The sequence below is a fragment of the Dermacentor silvarum genome, chromosome 7, assembly GCF_013339745.2.
Source record: "Dermacentor silvarum isolate Dsil-2018 chromosome 7, BIME_Dsil_1.4, whole genome shotgun sequence".
Classification (NCBI taxonomy): Eukaryota; Metazoa; Arthropoda; class Arachnida; order Ixodida; family Ixodidae; genus Dermacentor; species Dermacentor silvarum.
The window spans coordinates 109,733,384-109,754,848 of NC_051160.1; the positions used below are offsets into that span (position 1 = coordinate 109,733,384).

General features: G+C 45.8%; 1 protein-coding gene across 1 annotated transcript; it reads right to left on the minus strand.

Annotated features, from left to right (window-relative positions):
- Window positions 1–6,407: 6,407 nt before the first annotated feature.
- LOC119459070 (translin-associated protein X) lies at window positions 6,408–20,859 on the minus strand. Its single transcript, XM_037720906.2, has 4 exons — window positions 20,299–20,859; window positions 10,327–10,460; window positions 7,864–7,973; window positions 6,408–7,069 (listed from the first exon to the last, which is right to left on the minus strand). Exons 1-4 carry the CDS (start codon window positions 20,478–20,480, stop codon window positions 6,665–6,667), a joined length of 831 nt encoding a protein of 276 aa, XP_037576834.2. The 5' UTR covers window positions 20,481–20,859; the 3' UTR covers window positions 6,408–6,664.
- Window positions 20,860–21,465: the final 606 nt, after the last annotated feature.

Genomic DNA, 21,465 nt, shown 5'->3' on the forward strand with positions numbered 1-21,465 from the left:
GGAACTCGAGACGAGTTAATTCCATTTGTATTTTTCAATTACGTTTGGATAGCGCGATTCCTGTCATGAACTTGCGATAGTGCTGCAATGCATAATACTAATGCGCCAGAAGTCCACCGTGAGGCGGCCCTATCACAAAAATCTGGATTTATGTCTACCCTAACGCGCCCCTAAATCTTAGTTCTCCATTTCGCTTTTTTCAAACTGTGGCCGCAATAGCAGATCCAGCTTCATCATCACTGTGTGCATTAGCTCGAGAAGCGGCTAATCACTTTGAGCATGCTAATGTTAGCGAAAATTGAAGGCTCGCTAAAGTGTCAAAAGCAGTGCCACGAATGAGCGAGCTACTCGAACACCAAGCTGAGTCATGCTAGCAGACTATTGAATTGCTATGTCAAAGCATAACTTCATGTGCGGTGTGGCAACATCCTAAAAAAAAAAAACACTTTTTGAGTGTTTCCATTGCTTCGAATGTGGCATTGTTCAGCAAAAAAAAAAAAAAGAAAAAAAAAGAGACCTCTTCTTTCATGCTGAGAACGTGTGCAGCGGCATACAACATTTGTCATACGTGAAAGCGAATAATTTTGCTATTGGCTTTTCGCTCCATTTCTGTTCCTATAAGCAAGAGCATGCATGCAGGTTCAATGCTAGCACAATGCTGGCAAGAACAGTTCGTCCATGCCAGTGTTGACTCAACTTGCTGCGCGAGGCACTGATAGTTCTTGCTCCGACACGCTGCCCCGGCAGTGTCAGGAACGTATATGCTATTATGAAGGCAAATTATTTTTGTGGGCTACTCTTAATGAATTGACACACGCTTATTTTGTACAATCTCAAAACTAAGAAAAGTGAAGACATTTGTTCCCTCGGCCAAAGAAAATCCAAATTTCTGTAGGTAAAGTGACCAAAAAGGGATCACCTTGAACTATCTGTAGTAAGTGGGTGCTACAGTAACAGCTGTCAATTTATCACTGATGAACAAAATGAGGCAGATCAGATGGACAGCCTTTTAAAAGCAGGTTTACCCTATAGATCATGCATGCCATGGCCGGATCCATTCTTTGAAAGCTGCAGAGCAGCTTGACAAGGACTTGCCAATCAGATGTAACAGGTACAGACGCCACAAGACCTGAGGTTGCCATATTGCCACCAGCAGTAGTGGGTACAGTGCTAAAAGGCAGGCATGGACAAGAAGTGCGCGTGCTTCTCCGCCCGCTCGATAGCCAGCTCCCAGCACCGTGTTTTTCAGGAGCTGCTACCCTCAATAAACGTCACGTCGCCTGTTCTCTCACAAGGCACGTGACAATATGTACACAAATTTAGCCACAGATTTCAGGTCGTGCCTGCTAGGTACGATGTCCCAGTTGTTTTTTTATGCCCGTCAAATTAGCCCAAATGTGTTCTCGTACCACGAGACAAGGGTGTATGAAAAATCATGCCAACCATTTCGTGCACTGTGCTGTGGTCTATGAGATACCTCTCAGCTGTGGCAAGTTCTATGTGGGCTAAACGGGCCAATGCTTAAATGACTATCTGAGGGAGCATTCATTCAAACAATTTATTTGAAATAAACTGGGTGGTGCCACGTACGTTGCAAGGCCTGCTCACGTGAGCCGTGCTTCCGCACATTATGATCCTGGGCACAAGCAGCACCAAACCAGCACATGAGCTCATGAAGGCATACGTTATCAGAAAGATCCTGCACATGTTAGTAACACTTCAATTACCTTATATTCCCCAGAGATGCACTTGTTTAAGGCCGCTTTGTAGCATTACGAGACAAACTAGCACTGTCACAACATTCATGTCTTGTGTGTGCACAAAATTTGCACCGTATGTTCCATCCTTTGAATCATTAAATCAGTTGGTAGTTCGCACTTTCGTGTGCATGTGTTCTTCCTGTGTAAATATATTTTTGCACACGAGAACATTGTTTAGCAGACTTCACCAACTTGCCCAAGAGGAAGTGCTATCGAGTCTCAAAATTTTTCTTCGCGGGCTTTTCTTTTCCGAGAGAAATTGTGTCACTGCACGGCACTCTGAACAAAGTCACGAGTGGTTGACAACTTTACTGATAAATATGGGAGAAAAGAAAGGTTATAGAGGCAAAAATTGTCACATTGTCACTCAGATAGATGTCCTAATGCGATGCCTAAAACGTTTTTGTTAGACAAGAGGATCAGGGTAAGGTTCAAGACTTATCAGCATTCTATTGTACAGATCAAGGGAATAACCAAACAAGCCCTGTGAAGTGCAGCAAAGTGCAGGAAGATTCATACAATGGAAACTTGCCATTTGCTTGAGAGTGACATGGGCCTGCAAACCTACACCGGTCATATTTGCATGCATATTACATCTACAACATAGTGCAGGTTCCTGCAATAAACCTACGTCGTGTTTGCATACAAGATGCGAGGTATATTTCTACAAGCATTAGTACCTCGCATAGCATGCACCAAAAGAAGTAATGCTAGATAGCAGCTTAGCAAGCTAGCTGGAATAAATCTAAGAAAATTTCTTGGTTTTCAAGGCAGCTAAACTTTACAGCAAAATTGGGCCCGAGTAGAACTATCAGCGGCTGGGCCACGTTCCCCAACATTTGTCTTTATCGCTTATATTCGGGTTACTCAACATGTGCTTTTTGAACTGTGGCGAGACTTGCTCAAGCAAGTCGTGATTCGCTAGCAACCAAAATCCGAGATAAACAGGGAAACAGAACATGCAAGGCAAGCAACAGTAGAGGTAAACGCTACATCGAGTGCCATAAAGAAGTATGCAACAGCTCACTTACTCGCGCATTATCTGCAACGTACAAGTCTCACGAAGGAGGAAACGAAATTGTTTCCCGATCGATGCCAACCTAAGCGGCAACGGCAGCAACAAGCGTTTAAAACGAGTTTAAACCTTTACACCATCAGACAAAAAAGTGCTGCCTAGCTGGGAGCACACATGCGCCTAATTCACAACAGCAAATTCAACAAACAAGAGCAACAGTACTGAAAAACAGAATGCACAAGACCACGCGATACCAACCATAAACGCACTGCAAGGCGTAAAGAAACGAGCGGCTCCAGGGTTGCGCCCTTGTGTCGCTCGTGATCGCAAGCTCGGACACGATCCAGCTCTTCCAACGCAACTAGACAGAAGAATATTCTAGCACACATTACACTAAGAAACCATAAAATTGAAGCAGTTCCAGCAGCATGCACTGCATCGCGCGCAAAATTATAAACCGGAACACGCCATACTTGTTTAAACAACGTCACGATCACGTGGCCACAACTCTGACGTCACTTCCGTGCGTGGCAGCAGCGCTTTCCACTTGGACTTCGCTGGTGCCACGCGCGGGTCAGCAGCTATTGCCAATTTTTTATGACTAGGCTTCAAGATTGTCACGTGACGCTCCCTCCTAGTTTTTTTCCTTCCTCCATGTGTGTGTGCTTGGGCAGAAATTAAGCAAAAAGTAAAGTAAGCTCAGTAAATACAGTAAGGACGACAGGTACAGTGGGCGTTTGGAGCAACGGTCTCTCATCGCGCCACTGAATGGACCAGTCTTCGAAAACGCATCATTGAGACGACCCGTGCGATCGGAGAAGACATCATTCATTGTTAATTTCCGTTAAGCATAGATGGCGTCGTCCTCGTCGGGGCGAAGTGCATTTCACAAGTCAAGGACGGCTATACGCGTGAAAATGCACGTGTGACCAGGCTATACCTACTCCCATAGCTTGTTCGCTGCGTCTTTGCGCTAGAAAACTTAAATACGCGCAAAAACGCGTAAGGATTTTTTTTTCGAAGCTTTCGTCGCCCTGCTCCCTCCTACGAGAGGGTTGCATTTCCTGCGGCAAGTGCATGGGCCGCTGTGTCTTCCGCTTTGTGCGAGCGTGCAGCCGTCATTGCCTTTACGTCAACAGATTCAGAATTGTACAGAATATTTCACCGCACAGCATAGATATGGCATGTGTACGCATTTTAAGTAGTGCGTGCAACTCATTTCTGCTTCACTTACGCCCGTGCAAACAGGAAGCGGCCTTGTACCTCACAGAATCTCGACTGATTGGTGTACTAGTGATGCAGGAATGAACTCCGGTCTTGTTCAGTGCATAGTGCACATAATCAATTTTTCAGGACGCGTGAACTCCGACGAGAACTGTCAGCGCCTGCAACAAGAATTTACTCACGCTGTACTGCGCACAGCAGTAATTCATGCTTGTCGGCTGTATGTTTCGTGCATTCTGTTGCGAGTCGGTGGAATTTCACTGCTGTCATCAACCCCTTCGTGTGTACATTGCTGGTTTGGGATTCCACAACAAAACAGCAACTACCAGCCTTCCGTAATAGCTGGTTTGGGATTCAACAACACAACAGTAATTACCAGCCTTCCGTAGGGGCGCACTCGCAAACAAAAGACGTTTCTCGCGCAGACTATGCCTACGTTCACACTTGGGAAGCGGCAAGTGGGCGGAAAGGCCAAAGCGGCCGGAAAAATTTTTCCGTGCCTGTCCAAGTTGTTCACATTTGTTTTGCTACCGCCGCGGCCGCCGCTGCCGTTTTCGTCCAGATCCATCTAGTCTGCGTACGTTTGTCGGCGTGGTGGCGCTCATTATCGCATTATTTCGAGCGGTATGTTCATTCATTGACCCACGTACCGTCATCAAAAGTGATCATTTTACGCAACTTCGCGTGTCATCTGCGACCTTCGGTAAGTTCCTCGTTGGCGTTCCGTAATTCTCCTCACACGGGCGCGGTAGCGCTGAGTCACATGTTGGTGCCTAGGCGTGATAATATTTCTTTAATTGTTGTTATTTACAAGTTGTAATAACATTTCATCATTTCGTATTGTCGGCGCCTCCAGGACACCAAAGGGGCAACGGGAACACAACAGCTAAAACCCGGGCTGGCCCTTGTGTTGGGGCTCGCCAAATCCAGCGCGTCCTACGTGATACCTACGCTCTCAATCTATCGTCGCGACGAGAAAAGCACCCCGCGACTTCTGCAACATACCGTACACGTGCGAGGAGAATTATGGAGCGCCAACGAGGAATCTGCCTAACTATTGTCTGCCATGGAAGTGGAAGAAGAAATGGCTCTTATACTTCTACCTACTTGTTTTCTAGAAATTGACAATGAATAAACGGAAGCCGCGGACACCTCGGAAACGACGGTGGTGGGTTCGCCTGGCTTTGCAAAAGCGCGAGAAGTTGGGTCACGAAGGCTTCGTTGCCGCACCTCCAGTCGCGCGACGTTGAATACTATCGCGAGTATTGCTGACAGTACGTTTTAGTGCCACTCTTGTCGTAGAGCAAGGGCTGGTTCTTGATCGCGTCGATCAGCATTACAGCCTACACTTTTGGTGCCATGTTCAATTTTACGACCGGTTGTTTACATGCTAGTGTAGCTTCCAGTGAAGCAGAACGACTTTCCGTCGCGTTTCCGCTTCGCCATGGCGAAAAAATCGGCCCGAGACCAATTTGGCTCGCAGCCTGTTTTTCTGCCTGTTTTGCCACCTAGGCGGGCGGATTTTTGCAAGATTTTGCCGCTTCCGACAGCTTCGAGACCAAGTGTGAACGTAGCCTAAGATCCTGCGCGAGCGCGGCCTAATCGGCACCTGAAGGGAAGCGGCGGAAATGTATACTGGAGATTTCGGCCACCTGGGGTCTTTAACCTGCACCTAAATCTAAGTTAACGGGCCTCGAGCGTTCTCGCCATCTAAAATGCGGCTGCCGCATTTGTTGCTTCATTTGTTGCGCATTTGTTGCTTCAGAATGCGGCCGCCACATTCTCGCCCAAAACTTCACAGACTGTCAAAGCCTTAACAAACACTGTGACAGTTTTTTCCATATTCAGACATGATTCGCTGTAAATTACCAACCCAAACGGAAGCGCCCAGGAATGGAATTGTGATAGTAGCACCGGTTTCATGAATTATGTCAGCGCGAAGCGACGAGAAAAAAAGGGTGGGTAAGTGGGGGGGGGGGGGGGGGGGAGTTGCGGAAAAAATTTCGGGGGGGGGGGTTTGAACCCCCCCAACCCCCCCCCCCCCCCCCCCCCCCTGGCTACGCCCCTGATGTTTGCCATGCTACGACAGCAAATGATCCGCTGTTACTTCTTCCGTTGGTCCCTTACAAAGCAAGCGTTAGCACACGAGACACGCATTTATCCATGGTGGGCGGTTGTATTTAGTCCAACTGTCACCAATTTAATTCAGCTTAGAGTTTATAGCTAGGAAATATTTTATAACCCGATTTTTTCTCTTATTACGATATTTCCAACCTGTACTACTCCCCTCCCGCAATGTCCTCGGTCCTTATGAGAGTAACTAAAAAATATAATAAACGCATATAAATTGTGCCAAACGTCCAGCCTTCACCGAAAAACCAAATTAACAAAAGTTGCGAAGACACGGCCACGGAACTGTTTATTGCCACCTTCTCAGAAGAAAACGTTTTTCTGTGTACCCAAAACAAGCAAACATTGAACAGACGAAAGAAAAAGAAGAACAAAAGAAAACAATGCGAGCAAAAAGCCACATGCAGCGCACCACCACAGGTGGCAAGCTGAGGCGTAGCATGGCCTCCAAGATTTGCGCGCACCAACCGGCGCGCAAATCTCGCAGGCCATAGGCGAACGTGTCACGTAGTGCATCATTCAACCACCTCCTCCGTCAAATGGGAGGATCGAGCAGCGACAGCACCGCCTGTGGAACCTTCGAGCCGTGAAGCTTGACGGCGTAGCAGGTCTTCTCGACTTCGAGCACGTTCTGCAGCAGCGCCCACGTCCTGTGGCAAGCGTCGCGACTTCGCCACGTGCCCTGAACGGCCACGAAACCGCACGACACGAACCCGGCATACACGTCTCTCAGAAAGCGGCAAATCGCTCCCGGTTCCTCCAGGTCTCCTCGCCCGAGCGCGCTGACGGACATGCGTCCCAGTTCCCCCGCCATGTCGGCGACGCCGTACAGGTAGTCGGTGGGCGTGACCTCCAGCGAGAAGTGTGTGTCGCCTTCGGGCGACTTGTCATCGGGTGACGCTGTGGGTCCATTGAGGGCGGCCATGTCGCTCTCCGGTTCCTGTTTCGGACGAAATGGAGGTAAATTATACTGTCAGGGGAGCAGCTAGAGTCGCCGCGGGCGGGGGGGGGGGGGGGGGGGGGGGGGGGTACACTAGGCTCACGAACCGCTCGGTCGTTTGCTATGCGGCTACGACGGGCTGCGCAACGAGCAGTAGCATAGCAGACGGCGCGTCATGACGTCATGACAGCACACCTCCTCAGAAAGAAAACCGAAACTGGCAGCAGAAACGCTATTGTAGTTCGCTCTGAGGGTTGCCAGTGTGCTCTCTATATGGTTTCGATGTCTTGAACCTACAGTTCGCGCGAAAAAAAATGAAAATTCGAAAACAGATACTCCTTTAAAGCACCCAACGTGATCAATAATAACGCGGAGCCCTCCACTACGGCATCCTTTAATTTAGCCTGTGTAAACGCACAACATTTAATACCGAAACGTAGGGTCGAGAGACAGACGTGAGCGCCATTACATTGGTGGTGCCATTGCAACGAACACCTAGCTATCTCATGGTGCAAACGTGTTAGCAGCAGCAATAATTTACGCCATAGTGCATTTATTTATTTATTTATTTATTTATTTATTTATTTATTTATTTATTTATTTATTTATTTATTTATTTATTTATTTATTTATTTATTTTGCGTTGAGCAAGGACAATGACGCAAAGCAAGATCAGTATACCTGGTAATACGTTCACGGACAAACAAGAACTCCCAGATCCTGTTCTGAAATCAAGGCGCGCGCTAACCCCTCGGAGAGCGGCATATCAGAGAGATAGAAGGAAAAGCGATTACCTCAGCTTGCACCTCAAAGACCAGAGCCTTGTTGACCTCATCCAAGGTTACCAAGCGGCCATCTTTCAGGTAGTGAAAAAATGTCACCGCTCTCACATACTCTTGAAGACCTGCGCGTTTGAGAAGTAAGGTCACGGCTCCCTAAGAAAACAAGGAACCTTCGAAAATAGAAACTCGTAATGAAACGCCACCAATAAGCATGCCAGAAGCTACTACCGCTCTGGAATAAAGTCCCTTATTCCAAGTTGAGCAAGAAATAGTGTAAAAAGCGGTGGACATTGGCACATGCCGCTAAATTGGCCCAACATTGCGCGGGACGTCTGTAGCGACACAGCTAAATGCGGAGTGTCAAGATTTCTCGCAAAAGGGTGCGTTTACGTCGCCTGCCTTCGGCTGTACGGGTATTTAGTTTAACTGCGAGTTTCGTCGTTTCGTTCAGAGCTATAGCTAACCTGCTTGAATAGAGTAGTTCCTTGACCCACTATATATATATATATATATATATATATATATATATATATATATATATATATATATATATATATATATATATATATATATATATATATACCTCCACGTTTTGGTAGCCCCCCCCAAAAAAAAACTAAAAAAAAAAACGGAATCCTGGATAAACGCATGTGTATATTGCACTTCCAAACTAAGCTGTACGGCAAAGCTGTCTTCTCAGCAATACAAGTATTTGTGCGGTGAAGCCCGCATCGAGTTTGTGACCACCTAATGCTAAGCAACGACTTTCACGGCTAGACGAGAGGTGGTCGAAGGTTAATATTATTGTGGTTGTTGTTGTTGTTGTTGTTGTTGTTGTACACACGATAGCGAAGTATTCGACAACTGTATGAAGCAAGGTTTGCTTTTTTATCGGCCGCATAAATTACACAGAAAACATGAACAGATCTCACTCGATGGCCATGGACACTCGCTGTCATAACGCTGGCGTGATGAATATCAACAGCAGCGGCGAGGGAACGTTTCGTGCTGCTTATTGCTCAACGCGTCTCCGAAGCCTAAAGATCACGCGACCTCCAACACTAGGCGCGCGAAAACAGAGCGCACAAGAAGATACCAGCCATCTCGGCTCGGCCCAACTTTGCACCCACCGCAGATTATTTTCAACATAGGGCGCGCGAGGCTTTATACGCTCAGCCACGGCCGGACTAGAGGAACCGACGCGCGATGACCTGCTCCTTCCTCCCTCCTAGAGCGCGCTTGGTCACTCATCTCCACCCCCCCCCCCCACCCACACACACACACACTTCGCGCGCGAGAAGACGCCGTGCGTCAAGCTACCATCTTAATTGGCTCATGCTCGCACGCTTTCCCTCGCACCCACAGATCGCGGGGGGGGGGGATCTTATCGCACTTTAACTTTATACGGAACCTCACGGTGACGCCGACGACGACGAAAGAAATTCGCCTAGAGTGTCCATGTAATTTATATCGCAGTAAAAGTGATCGGCACACCTGTACAATGGAGTACGGCGGGTAGTCTCTCCATGGCCGCGGTTTAACAATGTGTAGAATGTGCGTTTTGTAGCCCGAATCTTGTCACTGTTACAAACAGGGGCGAACATGAAGACACAAAAACGGACACTGATCGCTTTCGATTCGTTGGCGTTTCAATTTTTGCTGAGAATAGGCCGCCTGCAACAAAGAATGCGGTAAATGGCGAGTAGTAGTGTCAATTCCAGTCTGAGCTCGTGGCTGTTTTTCTTTTTGTACTTTCCCTTCTGGACTTCAACATAAGAAAGGACTACAGTCGGTGACAACGTAGAATCCGGTACAAGCTCCGCCCACCACAACCGCGGATCGCTCGCTCTCTGCGCCGCCTCCGCGCCCCGAAACGTAGTTCCCGAGAGAAGGCAATCATATAGAGTTCCTTACAGAAAATTACAAAAGGCCTGCCGTCGAACTGGCTTCGAACGACTTAAAAAAGAAATTACTGGCTTCGAACGACTTAGTGACTCTGTAAACTGATCATTTTCAACAACAAAATGGCGTTATAAATGTGACAATTAAAATTTGCAACGATTATGCATGTGGGCAGAGATCGTTTGCCTTGCTCTGTTTAGAAAACTATTAGCGCTTGGAAATTTCGAAATATGAAGTAAATAACGTCGCAAGAACGCCTCAACCAACAATCACGTAGATTAGGCAAATGCTTGTACTATTACGCTGTTCAGTACTATTTTCAACTATAGCCATCATTGCCATGGTAGCTGAATGACCAAAGCGCCAGAATTTCCTCTTGTAATTTAAATAGGAAACTTCATGACGCCAATATCGAAAGACGGTGGCCGGAACCATGACGTCATCAAAATGAGCGTGTGTAATTGGCTGGCGCACGTATACAAATTATTTTTGAATTGGACAGTGGTGCATTTGTTTGTCACTATATAAATGCCTGCGCTTTCACCGAATATAGGGTCGGTCACGTAGACGCACCCACTGTGAACGACCGCAGGTACAAGTAGTAGTCCTGCCCCTTCAAGTCGGCGCCCATCTCACGGAGTGCCGAATCGTTCAACTCGCATAGCCGGCGGTGGGCTTCCACTAGAACCTCGTCCCGTTCGCCATCGCTGGAAATAGAAAGGTTAAGGAGATGGAAAATGCGAGCCACGGTGCTATTCTAGACGTTCATATTTCGTCATGTTCCGGAATTATTCCATATGTTGGCGTTCCCAACCAATCACAGGGAACGTGGCATCCGAGTGGGCCAATCAGATATGGAGGAACTTGAGTACTCAGAATAACAACCCTGTTTCATTAGGAAGCGGTGATGATCGGTGATGATCGATCATATAGGCGAGGTGATCATTTTTCAGCTTTACGGAATTTTTAAACATCGCCTGTGGCAGATAGCATAATTATTGTCCTCGAGCTGGATTATTCGAAGCGGCAGACATTACTAGTACGAGAAATCAAAACACATATTCAGCTAATTAGCGCAAATTCTCTAATTAACTTCTTAATCAATTACTTTTCGGCACATACTGAAATTTACGAATTGTAGCCGCTGAGCTTGCAAGGCGTATCCACCTGAAATTAATTCCCAGGATGACACCAGTTTCAGGATATTATTTCCCAAAGTGTGGAACGAAGTACATGGGCGTTCCAGTTACTCTCGTGCTTCAATGCATAAAAGAGCATTTTGTTTAAAAAGTGGAACAACAGTGCATTTTTACGACGAGTTTGATGGCGCATATCTTGAAACCAATGTCTTTCTGGAAATTTATTCTAATTAGATACGCCTTGAAAACTCACCAGTTACAATTATTTATGACCATATGAGCCATAACGCAACTAATTAAAAATTAATTAGTGAATGTTTTTAATTACTTGAATATGTGTTTTGATTTCTAGTGCAAGTATACTGCCTTTAAGTTGTTAACGTCCAAAGCACTTTCGATATCATTACTCTATATTTCTGTTTTTGCCCCGCCCCCCTTATGTAATACCACAAAATGGGCTTTTAAGGGTTATTAAATGATGATGATGATGTCCGGGCCTCTGAATAATACTATAGTGCCTGGAATATATTCCAGGCACTATAATAATACAGCTCAAGGACTAGAATTATGCCACCTGCAAAATGCGATTTTCAAAATTCCGTAAAACTTTAATATGATCCCCTCGTACAGCCCTCTGCGACAGCTACAGCGCGCAGTTGGCCTTCTCACGACACAACCAAGGGTGGCCCTTTTACGATTCTGAAAATTTGACCATATAATCTTGTAGACGTATGGGTGCATGTCTGTCAATTTTATCAATAAATAAGCGTTACGACACTCCATTCTACCATATGGTAAGCGGCTACCTGGCAATTACGCCTCGAAACATTTCTTAAAAACAGTAAATTGTGTAGCGGCACCAACGAGGCAACGTGCAGAGCTGCTTCCGACGCCGTACGCGTTTCCCCGCGTTCGCACCGAACGCGCGCGGCGTCCGTGACTGCAGCCGGTGCCTCTGGCGGCGGCTCGGAGGTTGTTTTCTTGTTGTTTTGTTTTGTTTTTTTTGTTTTTTGTTTTTTTGTTCACTGGAGTAGATCAGTAAAAACCAAATGAGCACAGCGGCGGATGAAACGCTGATAGAAATTTATCAGTCCCAGGAACTCACGTAGTTTACGTCCGGAAGTGCGTTGAGGAAAGTCGCGAATGACTTGCACATTGTTAGGGAGCGGCCGGATGGCATGGCGATCAACGTGGTGTCCAAGAAAGTCACGATTAGGCATGCCGAATGTACACTTTGCTTTGTTGACGATTAGGCCGTAATCGGTAAAGCTGGCGAAGGTGTGAAAGGTGGTCTTCTGCATCGCGGCTAAAGGTGAGGTCATCGATGAAGGCAAAGCAGAACAGAAGACCTCGGGTGACTGTGTCCACGAAACGCTGTAAAGTTTGAGCGGCGTTGTGGAGACCAAGGGGCATCCGCAGGTATTCAAAGAGGTCAAAAGGCGTTGTGACAGCAGTCTTTCGAATGCCCGAAGGTTCAACAGGTATATCTGATGATACGCCTTCATGAGGTCTATCTTTGAAAAGATAGTTGCTCCATGCAGTGGCGCTGGGAAATCCGCGATGTTGGGCAGGGCGTATACCGAACAGGAATAGTGGCATTGTTCAAGGCGCGGTAGTCACCCCAGGGCCGTCAGTCACCTGGAGACTTCTTGGACACCCATGTGCAGGGGAGATGCCCAAGGACTTGATGATAGTCGCACAATGCCAAGCTCGAGCATATGGTCAAATTCGGCTGGGGCAATCTTGAGTCGGATCGGGTGCAATGCGTCGTGAACGACTGTAGACAGGTGGTCCTGTGGTGTAAATATATATGGTGGGTGACATCGTGCTTAACAGGACGCATGAAATTGGACGGGCGAAGCAAGTTTGGAAATTCGTCGATTAATTGCTCGTAGACCGATGAAAGTGGCTTTTTGTTGGTAACAGTGCTGACGCCGGCTGTGGACGCTATACCTTGCACCGTTAGGTGTGTCGTAGCATATCGACAAGACGCTTGCGGACCATGTCGACAAGCAGGGCAAACCGACGAAGAAAGTCTGCACCAAGAATCGGGTAAGCCACGTCCGCTACGAGGAAAACCCATCGGAACAGACGCCGGAGTCGAATGTTCAATGTGAGGGCGCGATGTTGGCCTTGTTGGCGGCTTGCGGCGCCACTGCGGATCGGCGATTCTTCGGAAGCGCAGGCGAGGGAGGAACAACGCTAACTTCAGCTCCCGTGTCCACTAGGAAACGGAGCCTAGACGCCTTGTCGAAAACGAAGAATAAGCGGCTGCTAGCTGGACCGCCACCACGGAGAGTTTCCCGAGAAAGTGCAGGGAGACCCGTACTTTCAAGCGGCTGCGCCGAAGGCGCGGTGCACTCGCCCGGACGCGGTGATCGAGATGAGGAATGCCGGCGCGACGAGGAGCGGCGGCGTGACGGGGATCGAGAGCGTGCAGATAGGATGGCAGGCAATCTGCGCGGATAGATGGGCTATCTGGCTGCGAAAGTCGTCGAGCAGTGCCTGCGGCCGGTGCCTCTGACGGCGGCTCGGTTCATTTTTTTTTTTTTTTTCCTGGAGTAGATCATTATATAAGTGGACGAATCAAGTGAGCACAGGGAGGGGGGGGGGGGGGACGCCGATAGAACTTTATGAGTTCCAGGAACTCGCGTAGCTTACGTACGGAAGTGGGCTGAGGAAAGTCGCGAATGACTTGCACTTTGTTAGGGAGCAGCCCGTCTGCTCCGAGGAACAGCAACAGCAGCAGAATGTGTTCCTGTGCATACCGGGCTGTCCGACGTGTGGCAAGGCCTTCTGTTGTCACCTTGAGCCAGGGCTCAACATTCGACACCTTCTGGGTGAAGCCGCATCTCAGCAGCAGCAACAGCACCACCAGCAGCAGCAGCAGTGTGCCCTGCAGGACCCATGTGACCAAGGCAGCTGCAGCTGCGGGGCCTCTGTAGCCTCGCCTCGAGATCCTTATTTTGACGGTTACAGACTTGAGTGACTCCGGAGGCGGGTGTTCTGTCCTTGTTCTTCCTTTCTGAACCGTGGCTTTGATGACGAAAAAAAAAAAAAAAAACATTGAGCCGCCTCCAGGGGTCACCGGCAACAGTCACGGACGCCGTCGGCTCGTTGGTGCTGCTACAATTCCACTTCAGTGGAATACTGATATCCAGACGCACCTGTGGCTTCACAGTGACGTCATCAATGCCACGATTCCTGGGCGAAATCCAAACAGCAAAGTTCGGTATTCGTTTTCTCCGCTAATAATAAACGTTCTTTCTTTTTGTCAAAATATGCAAATAGAGCTTTGAAAGCGTGCCTTTGTCAGTCTACTAGTCCCTGGCGTAAAGTGATTTCTCACTGACCGAAAAAGAAAACTAAAAGATTTCGGCGTCTATACCCTTCCAAAACCCGATTGCAGTTATGGGACATGTATATAAGCGGGTTTTTATTGTCTACTGGTATGTTCCAGTAGACAATAAAAAAAAATACATTTAAAAGACATTTAAAAAATTTGGACTGTTAGACGCCAAAAGCTGCATCTCTATGTACATGGAAGAAGTAACCATCTCCTCATGTTTGCTATGGTAAATATTGCATTTTCATATTGCCTAAACGCATAGATGAAGATGGAACTACGTGTACTATACCTATACATTGCCATGTTGCTGCTGTATCCTGGATTTTCACACAACCTCAATTAATTCGAAATGCGCTTCAAGGCATGCCTTCCTACGTATGTGACAACACAGAAGTCTAGATCAATTATTAATGCCAAATTTATCGAAAGCAGATAATATTACATGAGTAAAGCACTGCCGTCGAGTTCTACATGCACCGGACTTTATATCCAGAAAGAACATCCCAGGTAGCACAAACCCATCTAGAAGACGTCTACATTTGGGCTTGTTCAAGCCAAAAGGTTGTCTACTATCCGGCTTCTACAAGCCGAGTAGTAGCCTTAGAACTCCACAAGCACTCCTGAAGCCAAGCTAATGCTCCCTCCGTATTCGTCTTGGGGAAGTCTTGGCAAGCTGTTCGTTAGACTATCTGTAGAACTTTCGTATAAAGGATTATTTTGCTTGCCGGAAAAATTATGCAATCCACCTTGCAAAAAAAAGGTTAAATAATGCATATGTTAACCATGCACTAATGCAGATCGCTGGTCCTGATATGCTTTTCTTCTAACCAGTCTTGTGATTCAGGATTTCTAACCAATGTAGATATATTGAATGTGACTGGCTTTACCTTCAAAACTAAAACACACCAAAGCTACTAAGCTGAAAAAGTTCAGTATAATGGTCTAAATGCATGCTTTTGCAAAGGCATAAATATTAAAAGGAGCCACATAGATTTCACAGTTTGTAATAAAATCTGTGAAGGTATAATGTTGAGAGGCCGTGTGCGACATGCAATTTCTACAGTGCTGTTCACTTGCAAAGTGTATTAATGTTCTTGCGAGTCTATTCACTTCGGAAGAATGTTATTTCAGTGCATAAATGACATTGTTGGCATATGTATGTATACATGTTTGCATGTCACAGATGGGCTCTCACTATTATACCTTGACAGATTTCATTACCAAACTATGGAATCTATGCAGCCTTTAATATTTATGCCTTTGGAAAAGCATGCATTTAGCACATAATACTGAACTTTTTTCAGCTTAGTAGCTTTGCGTGTTTTTATTTTGAAGTTAAAGCCAGTCGCATTCAATATATGTACATTTCCTAGAAATCCTAAATCGCACCACTGGTTCCAAGAAAACAATAGCAGTACCAGTGATCTGCATTAGCACACGATTACTTTGGGTATACTGCTAACACAAGCAAAATTCATGCAGCACACAAGGGCACATTGAAATTAGGCACATTGAAAAGACATCTTGTAAAATGCCTCTTCTGTAGCCAGCATTTCATAACAATGTTTAAGAGGCAGCAAAATTAGCAAAAAACAAAATTTTATTCTTGCAAATTATGTACATGTGCTTGTCCTGCTTTGATTCTGACTAAATATATATATACATGGGAAATGAATGGCATGTAATGCTGTGCACTGATTGACTAGACTGCATATATTATGGATTGCATGTCTAGAAAAACTGAACCCACATCTTAACAGAACTAAGGAGGAAGAAAGGCATGTCAGCTGGCGGCAGGTCCAGTATCCTTTGATGCATCTGCGCCAGTCGAAAAAAGGGAAAAAAGACCAGACTCACTTATAGTAAGGCCAGTAAAAGCCAAATGCTTAGCATAAACATGACTAAGAAATAATCTCTACATATTAGAAAAATTAGCGAATACACTTTGTTTTCTCTCGGTGACTACTGTTAAGGGCATGTAATGCACACACCACTTTCAAACATTATAGAACTGATGCACTCATGATGCATAGTTATACTTGTTATAAGCCTGGCCTTTCAGTGGCTGTCCCCACAAGACTGAACAATGGCATAAAAGAAACAAATAGAACACATAAAAAACTGCTTAAAATCTGCAGGCATAAGCATAGTACCAGAAGACAGGTATAATTCATTCTATAATTTAAAATGCCTTTTCACGTTCACCTAAAGCATCTCCCATGTCCTTTTGCTGCCTGGAAGTAAATATTTATGTTTCTTTTACACTGCATCATGTAAGCAAGTGGCCCTGAACGCCAACTCTACTTGGGGTTCCCAGAATTTATTGTCTAAAGTAAAATTCTTCAGAATGTATACAAGTTTCCCTATGGCCACAGTAAAGCATGATGTCACAACATCATGCATAGATGGTCGTTGGAAGTTATCTGGCGATTGAGAACAGACTGATATAAGTAGAGTTTAGAACGCCAAGACAAAATATTAATCCCATACCATGCACTTCTGATCTAGAACCAACAGTCGATTTTAATGAGATTTAAACATGCTACATGATGCTGACTCAGTTAAAAACGTAAGTATATCTTAAATTTCTATATAAAATTACCTGAACACTAAGCCTAACGTAACGTGCTGGCTTTTTATCTGCTCGCAAACTGCAATTCTTCAACCAGGCAGTTGCTGCTTGGCGAATGGCATCGGTCATCACATTTTCCCACGTGGTATTGCTATGAATAGCTTCTGGAATACCAAACCATCTAGTCAACAGTGCAAGTAGCACGTGTACACGGTATCAGCAGTTGTGGCTGATATCCGAACCATTGCTACATACGAACAGATTTGCAACTCGTAAATAAAATTTGTGGAACATCAGTTCTATGGAACTGCAAGGGGGAGGAAGGCTTATAAAAGAAAAAGATGTCCACCCGACTTAGCTACACTGGATGGATCATATTTTTTTTCAAATGTGTTCATGTTTTTATTTATTTTTTTCATTCAAAATAGCATGTATTTTGTGAGTAAGAGTCACTGCACTTTATCTATAGGCCCAGTCAAACAGCAGCCCTCTAATCTTACCTTCCATGACACTGTAGACATGCATGTCCCTGAAGCTCTTTTTCCGCCGCTGGCCTAGAGTCTAGCTTAAGTTTCCACCAAAACAGTCTGAAAATAGTGGGTAGGATGCCCGCAGTAAAGCTTCTTAAGTACCAGCCCCCCCCCCCCCCCCCCTAACAGAGAGCCGTTGTGTCTGAAAAAAAAATTGGAAGAGAACAAAAGGGATTCAAAGCCGAAAACACCAAATATACACACTGTGGATATTACAGTGGCTGCATGAAGGCGGGTATTAAATCCGCAGAAAAGGTAAGGCAGATGACACTAGATGATTATGCACTCCAGAGAAATTACTGCAGCAATATTTACACACAAAAACTGCCAAGATGTAAACAGCCATAGTATAAAAAAAGTATTAACTGAAACTACTGCGTATACAACTCAAAAACATGAAGCCACACAATTTCAATAAAGCAATGAAGTCAATTTAACATGCATATAAAAGGCATTAGTTACACCTGGCACGAGTTATTATAAAAATGTGCTCATGTAGTCAATTAATAAAGCTTTTACTTACAAGGTGTCATCAGAATGCAGGATTGGAGCTCTGCTCGGATTCTAATGTGGTCACGGTTTTTTTTGTTCACCAAAGGCAGCTTGTAATCAGCCACTGCCATTCTGCCAGTTTCATTGGGAACACTGAGAGCTGCTAGGAGCCTTTCATCTTGACGTCTTATAGTCTTCCCATGTCTGTGATTAGTACGTGAATGTCTGAAAGCACCTAGAAAAGATAGACAAGAGCCATGCACACTTTGACAGCTTGGACGGTAGCTAATAACATGTTGCACGACGCAACTTCTACATGCATGAGTATACTCCTATATAGCTGCACATGTTCGATCCTGTTCTGCTCGTTGTAAGTATTTCAAGTCCCATCCAAGCTTTTGGGAACTAGTGCCATCATTTCCTATCTGAGGTGCAACCTGGCTCAAGATTATGTCACTATGGTTGATATTCTTCGCTGAATCATGGCCTCACTGCACTACGGGTAGCATTCATCCATAGAAGTGCTTGCATTGGGCAGGCTGTCATACTTTTGCTGTTCAAGGCCTTGGGTACTACAAAATGAATCAAAGCGTATCTTATACAACGGGCAACAAGGGAGTTCGCACAAAGTCTCATTTTGTTTTTGTGCGCCGCTTTGCTTTTGGATAACGTAGGTACAGCGCAACAATTTTTGGAAGGGAACAATTAGACAGGAAAACGCTGGTACAGCGTATCCGTTTCCTTACAAAAGTTGTTGCGCTGTACCTACGTTATTCAGTATGTACCAACTCGCCCAAATCAAGCTGTTGTTGTTTTGCATTTGTTCTTCACAAACTGAATGCAGCGGACGTATATAAAACGCACGTGCTTACGTCTCGATGCAATCAGTCGGGGACGCAGATATATTATTCGCATAGTGATGCAGTTCTAAGACCATCAACAAAGTAATATAAGTCAATAAGCGGCATAGCTCGCGTTTATATAATTACAGCACCAGCTTAAAACATTCGCAACTTTCGACCACGAGGAAACTAGGCGGCGATTCCGCGAGAAGTGGTTCCCGATGTAACAATTTTAGCACGGTCAGTCGATGCTAACAGCAGTGAATGATCCCACACCAACCAAAATGTAATCCCAACCTGACGAGCTTATATATAGTGTCCGTGACATCGGACGTGCCGCGAGGAAATTCGAAACAACAGCCGTTGCATGAGAAACAATCAACCAAGAGGGTCATGGTGCTACAATCGTGTGACAGAGCTTTCTAAAGAGAGAAAAACTTTAACCACTTACCAAAACGAAGCTGAGCCATCAACGCAGGAACACACAGAGAATGCGATGTGCGCACGAAAGCGACCCGTTGAATTCGTTGCAAAGTGCGGGCGCGCGGCCATGCGCGACACTGCAAGCGCGAACGGAGACAATGCACGGCAACGGCAGCATGGCAGGCGCGGGAGCTAGCGTTGGAAGCGGCCAAGCCATAGTAGCGCACCAACTGTTGTGCCACACCATGTTATACTAGCCTGTGAAACTTCGTTCAAAATGTTTTATTAAAGCTTTTACGAATTGTGTAATAACGGCACACATTTTATTGAAAGGTTTTGTTGTATTGCCATCACCGGCACACGAAACTATGGCGCGGCTTTCAGTTTGAGCTGACGCGGTAGGTTTGAATTGGCCATGGAGGAAGGTACCTTCCTCAATGGCTCATACTTGGTACGCGCGCTGTAACCGTCTAACTAGCGGCCTATGCGAAATCGACTCGAGCATAAACCTTGCAGTACGCTGGTAATACACTGTTTTGTGCGGAGAGCTGTTATATGACGATACCATAACGATGTAATCATTCCACTGATGGTGCTGTCGAAGGAATCGTTGCACGCTGGTAGTAAAAATGTGCGCAAGTTTTGCTTGCAAGACTTGGAGATTGACTTTAAAAACGTCTACCAGAGCCTGTACGTCTCCACCAGGTCTTACAGCAGAAGTCTTCAAGACTAGACATATAAGCTATACAGAAGACGTCTAATTTGGAGCTTAACTTAGCACTAGCCGTGTCAAGCTGGGTCAAGCCGAGTCAGGAAGGCTTGTAGCCGACTTCTGCTTCCTGGGATCTGAGTAATTGCTTCCGCGTAAATATTGAAGAAAAAAAATCGTTGACAATGTGCAATATATTGTTCAAGAGGTCAGAAGGACGCATACGGGCACCTCTTTAACACTGAGCATTGGCAGAAAAAAAAAAAAAAAAAAGCCAGCTTAGGAATATTTAATGAGTATTTGTCAGGGTGATTTGGCATATACAGGGTATTGCAATTTTTGTAGTTTATGTTAAGGGTATAATACTATAGACAGAGAATAATTGCGGATTTCAGATATTGCGCTGAGAAGATGTCCTGTTGCCCGAATTCCGACGTCATCCCTATTTGACGGCGTACGCTCTGTCAAACTGCGCGAGTCTATACCGACCTATCAGCACGATTCAGCAAAGTAACGATGCGTCTGCTTTCGGTGGCGACGTCACGTCCGAGTCTCGCCAGACGCTCGGAGCGATCGTAGCGGTCGTCCAGCTGCGCTTGGAGAGTCCGGAACATCTTGACGACCGGCGTCCGAGATTCGTTAGAATCGGAGTGACGTCTGCCCTCGGGCATTTCTCGCGGAGTGTTCCGCGAAAACCGTCTACCCCTGCCGCGGCCTGCAACCGTGTCGATATCACGTGTGAGGGATCGGAAAAGACACCGAATGTTTATTCTCTCGTTGGCTGTATGATGACAACAAATGAAAGTTTCATATTCATCATGACAACTATATATACAGGCGTCGACCAGACGAGAGGTGATGAAATGTAAGCCACTTTAACACATCACAAAAATCCGTGAATGTGCCAGAATTAGCATCAGGGACATCGAGAATTGGCCAGGACACAATGAAGTCCCTAACGTGGCTGTTTGGGCATGTCGGTATGACATGATTGAAGCTTTTAGCGCACAAGACGAGGATGAGAATCAAGTAGACGTGAAACACAAGTCAAACTTACATAAAGAATATCAGTACCAACTACGGCGTAGTTTCGTTAAACAATTAATTAAGGGTGAGTATATTCTCCCGGCAGAATTTCTCCCGACGCTCACCTCCTATTGGCGCTCGGAAGTCACATGACAAACTGCCGGGGAAAAACGGCCTGCAGGTGCGCCGTAACCTAACCTAACATAACCTAATTTCACCTAATCTAACCTAACATAACATAACCTAACATAACATACCCTAACCTTCCAAGAGCCAATAGGAGGCGAGTGCCGGCAGAAATTCGTTGCAGAAGTTCTCCCGGCCGGCTGCCGGGAGAATAGCCACTGCCATTAATTTAAGTACAGCAAGATCTCGTTTCCATAATATGTGGCACCAACTGACTTGAAGAACGGCCCTGACCACTGTGCCACGACACTTCCACATCCGGGGCTCCGCGATGCGACCAAACAAGTGGTACTATGTTGGTGGCAGTCAATTAACTACTATATACTATTATACATACGCATACCAAAGAAAATTTTAAGACACGAGCGTCAACCACTTGCCTCCATTTCTGCGACCCCTGTAAGCTGGCTTGCTCTGTCCACCCATGCTTCACTGAGTTGAGAA

Excerpts from the sequence above, each read along its gene's own strand:
- LOC119459070 (XM_037720906.2), bottom strand. The coding sequence starts at position 20,480 with ATGCCCGAGGGCAGACGTCACTCCGATTCTAACGAATCTCGGACGCCG. Across the intron at positions 10,461-20,298 it reads TTGCTGAATCGTGCTGATAG|CGATGGCGAACGGGACGAGG; the intron begins GTCGGTATAGAC and ends TTCTATTTCCAG. Across the intron at positions 7,974-10,326 it reads CCTGCGGTCGTTCACAGTGG|GTCTTCAAGAGTATGTGAGA; the intron begins GTGCGTCTACGT and ends TCAAACGCGCAG.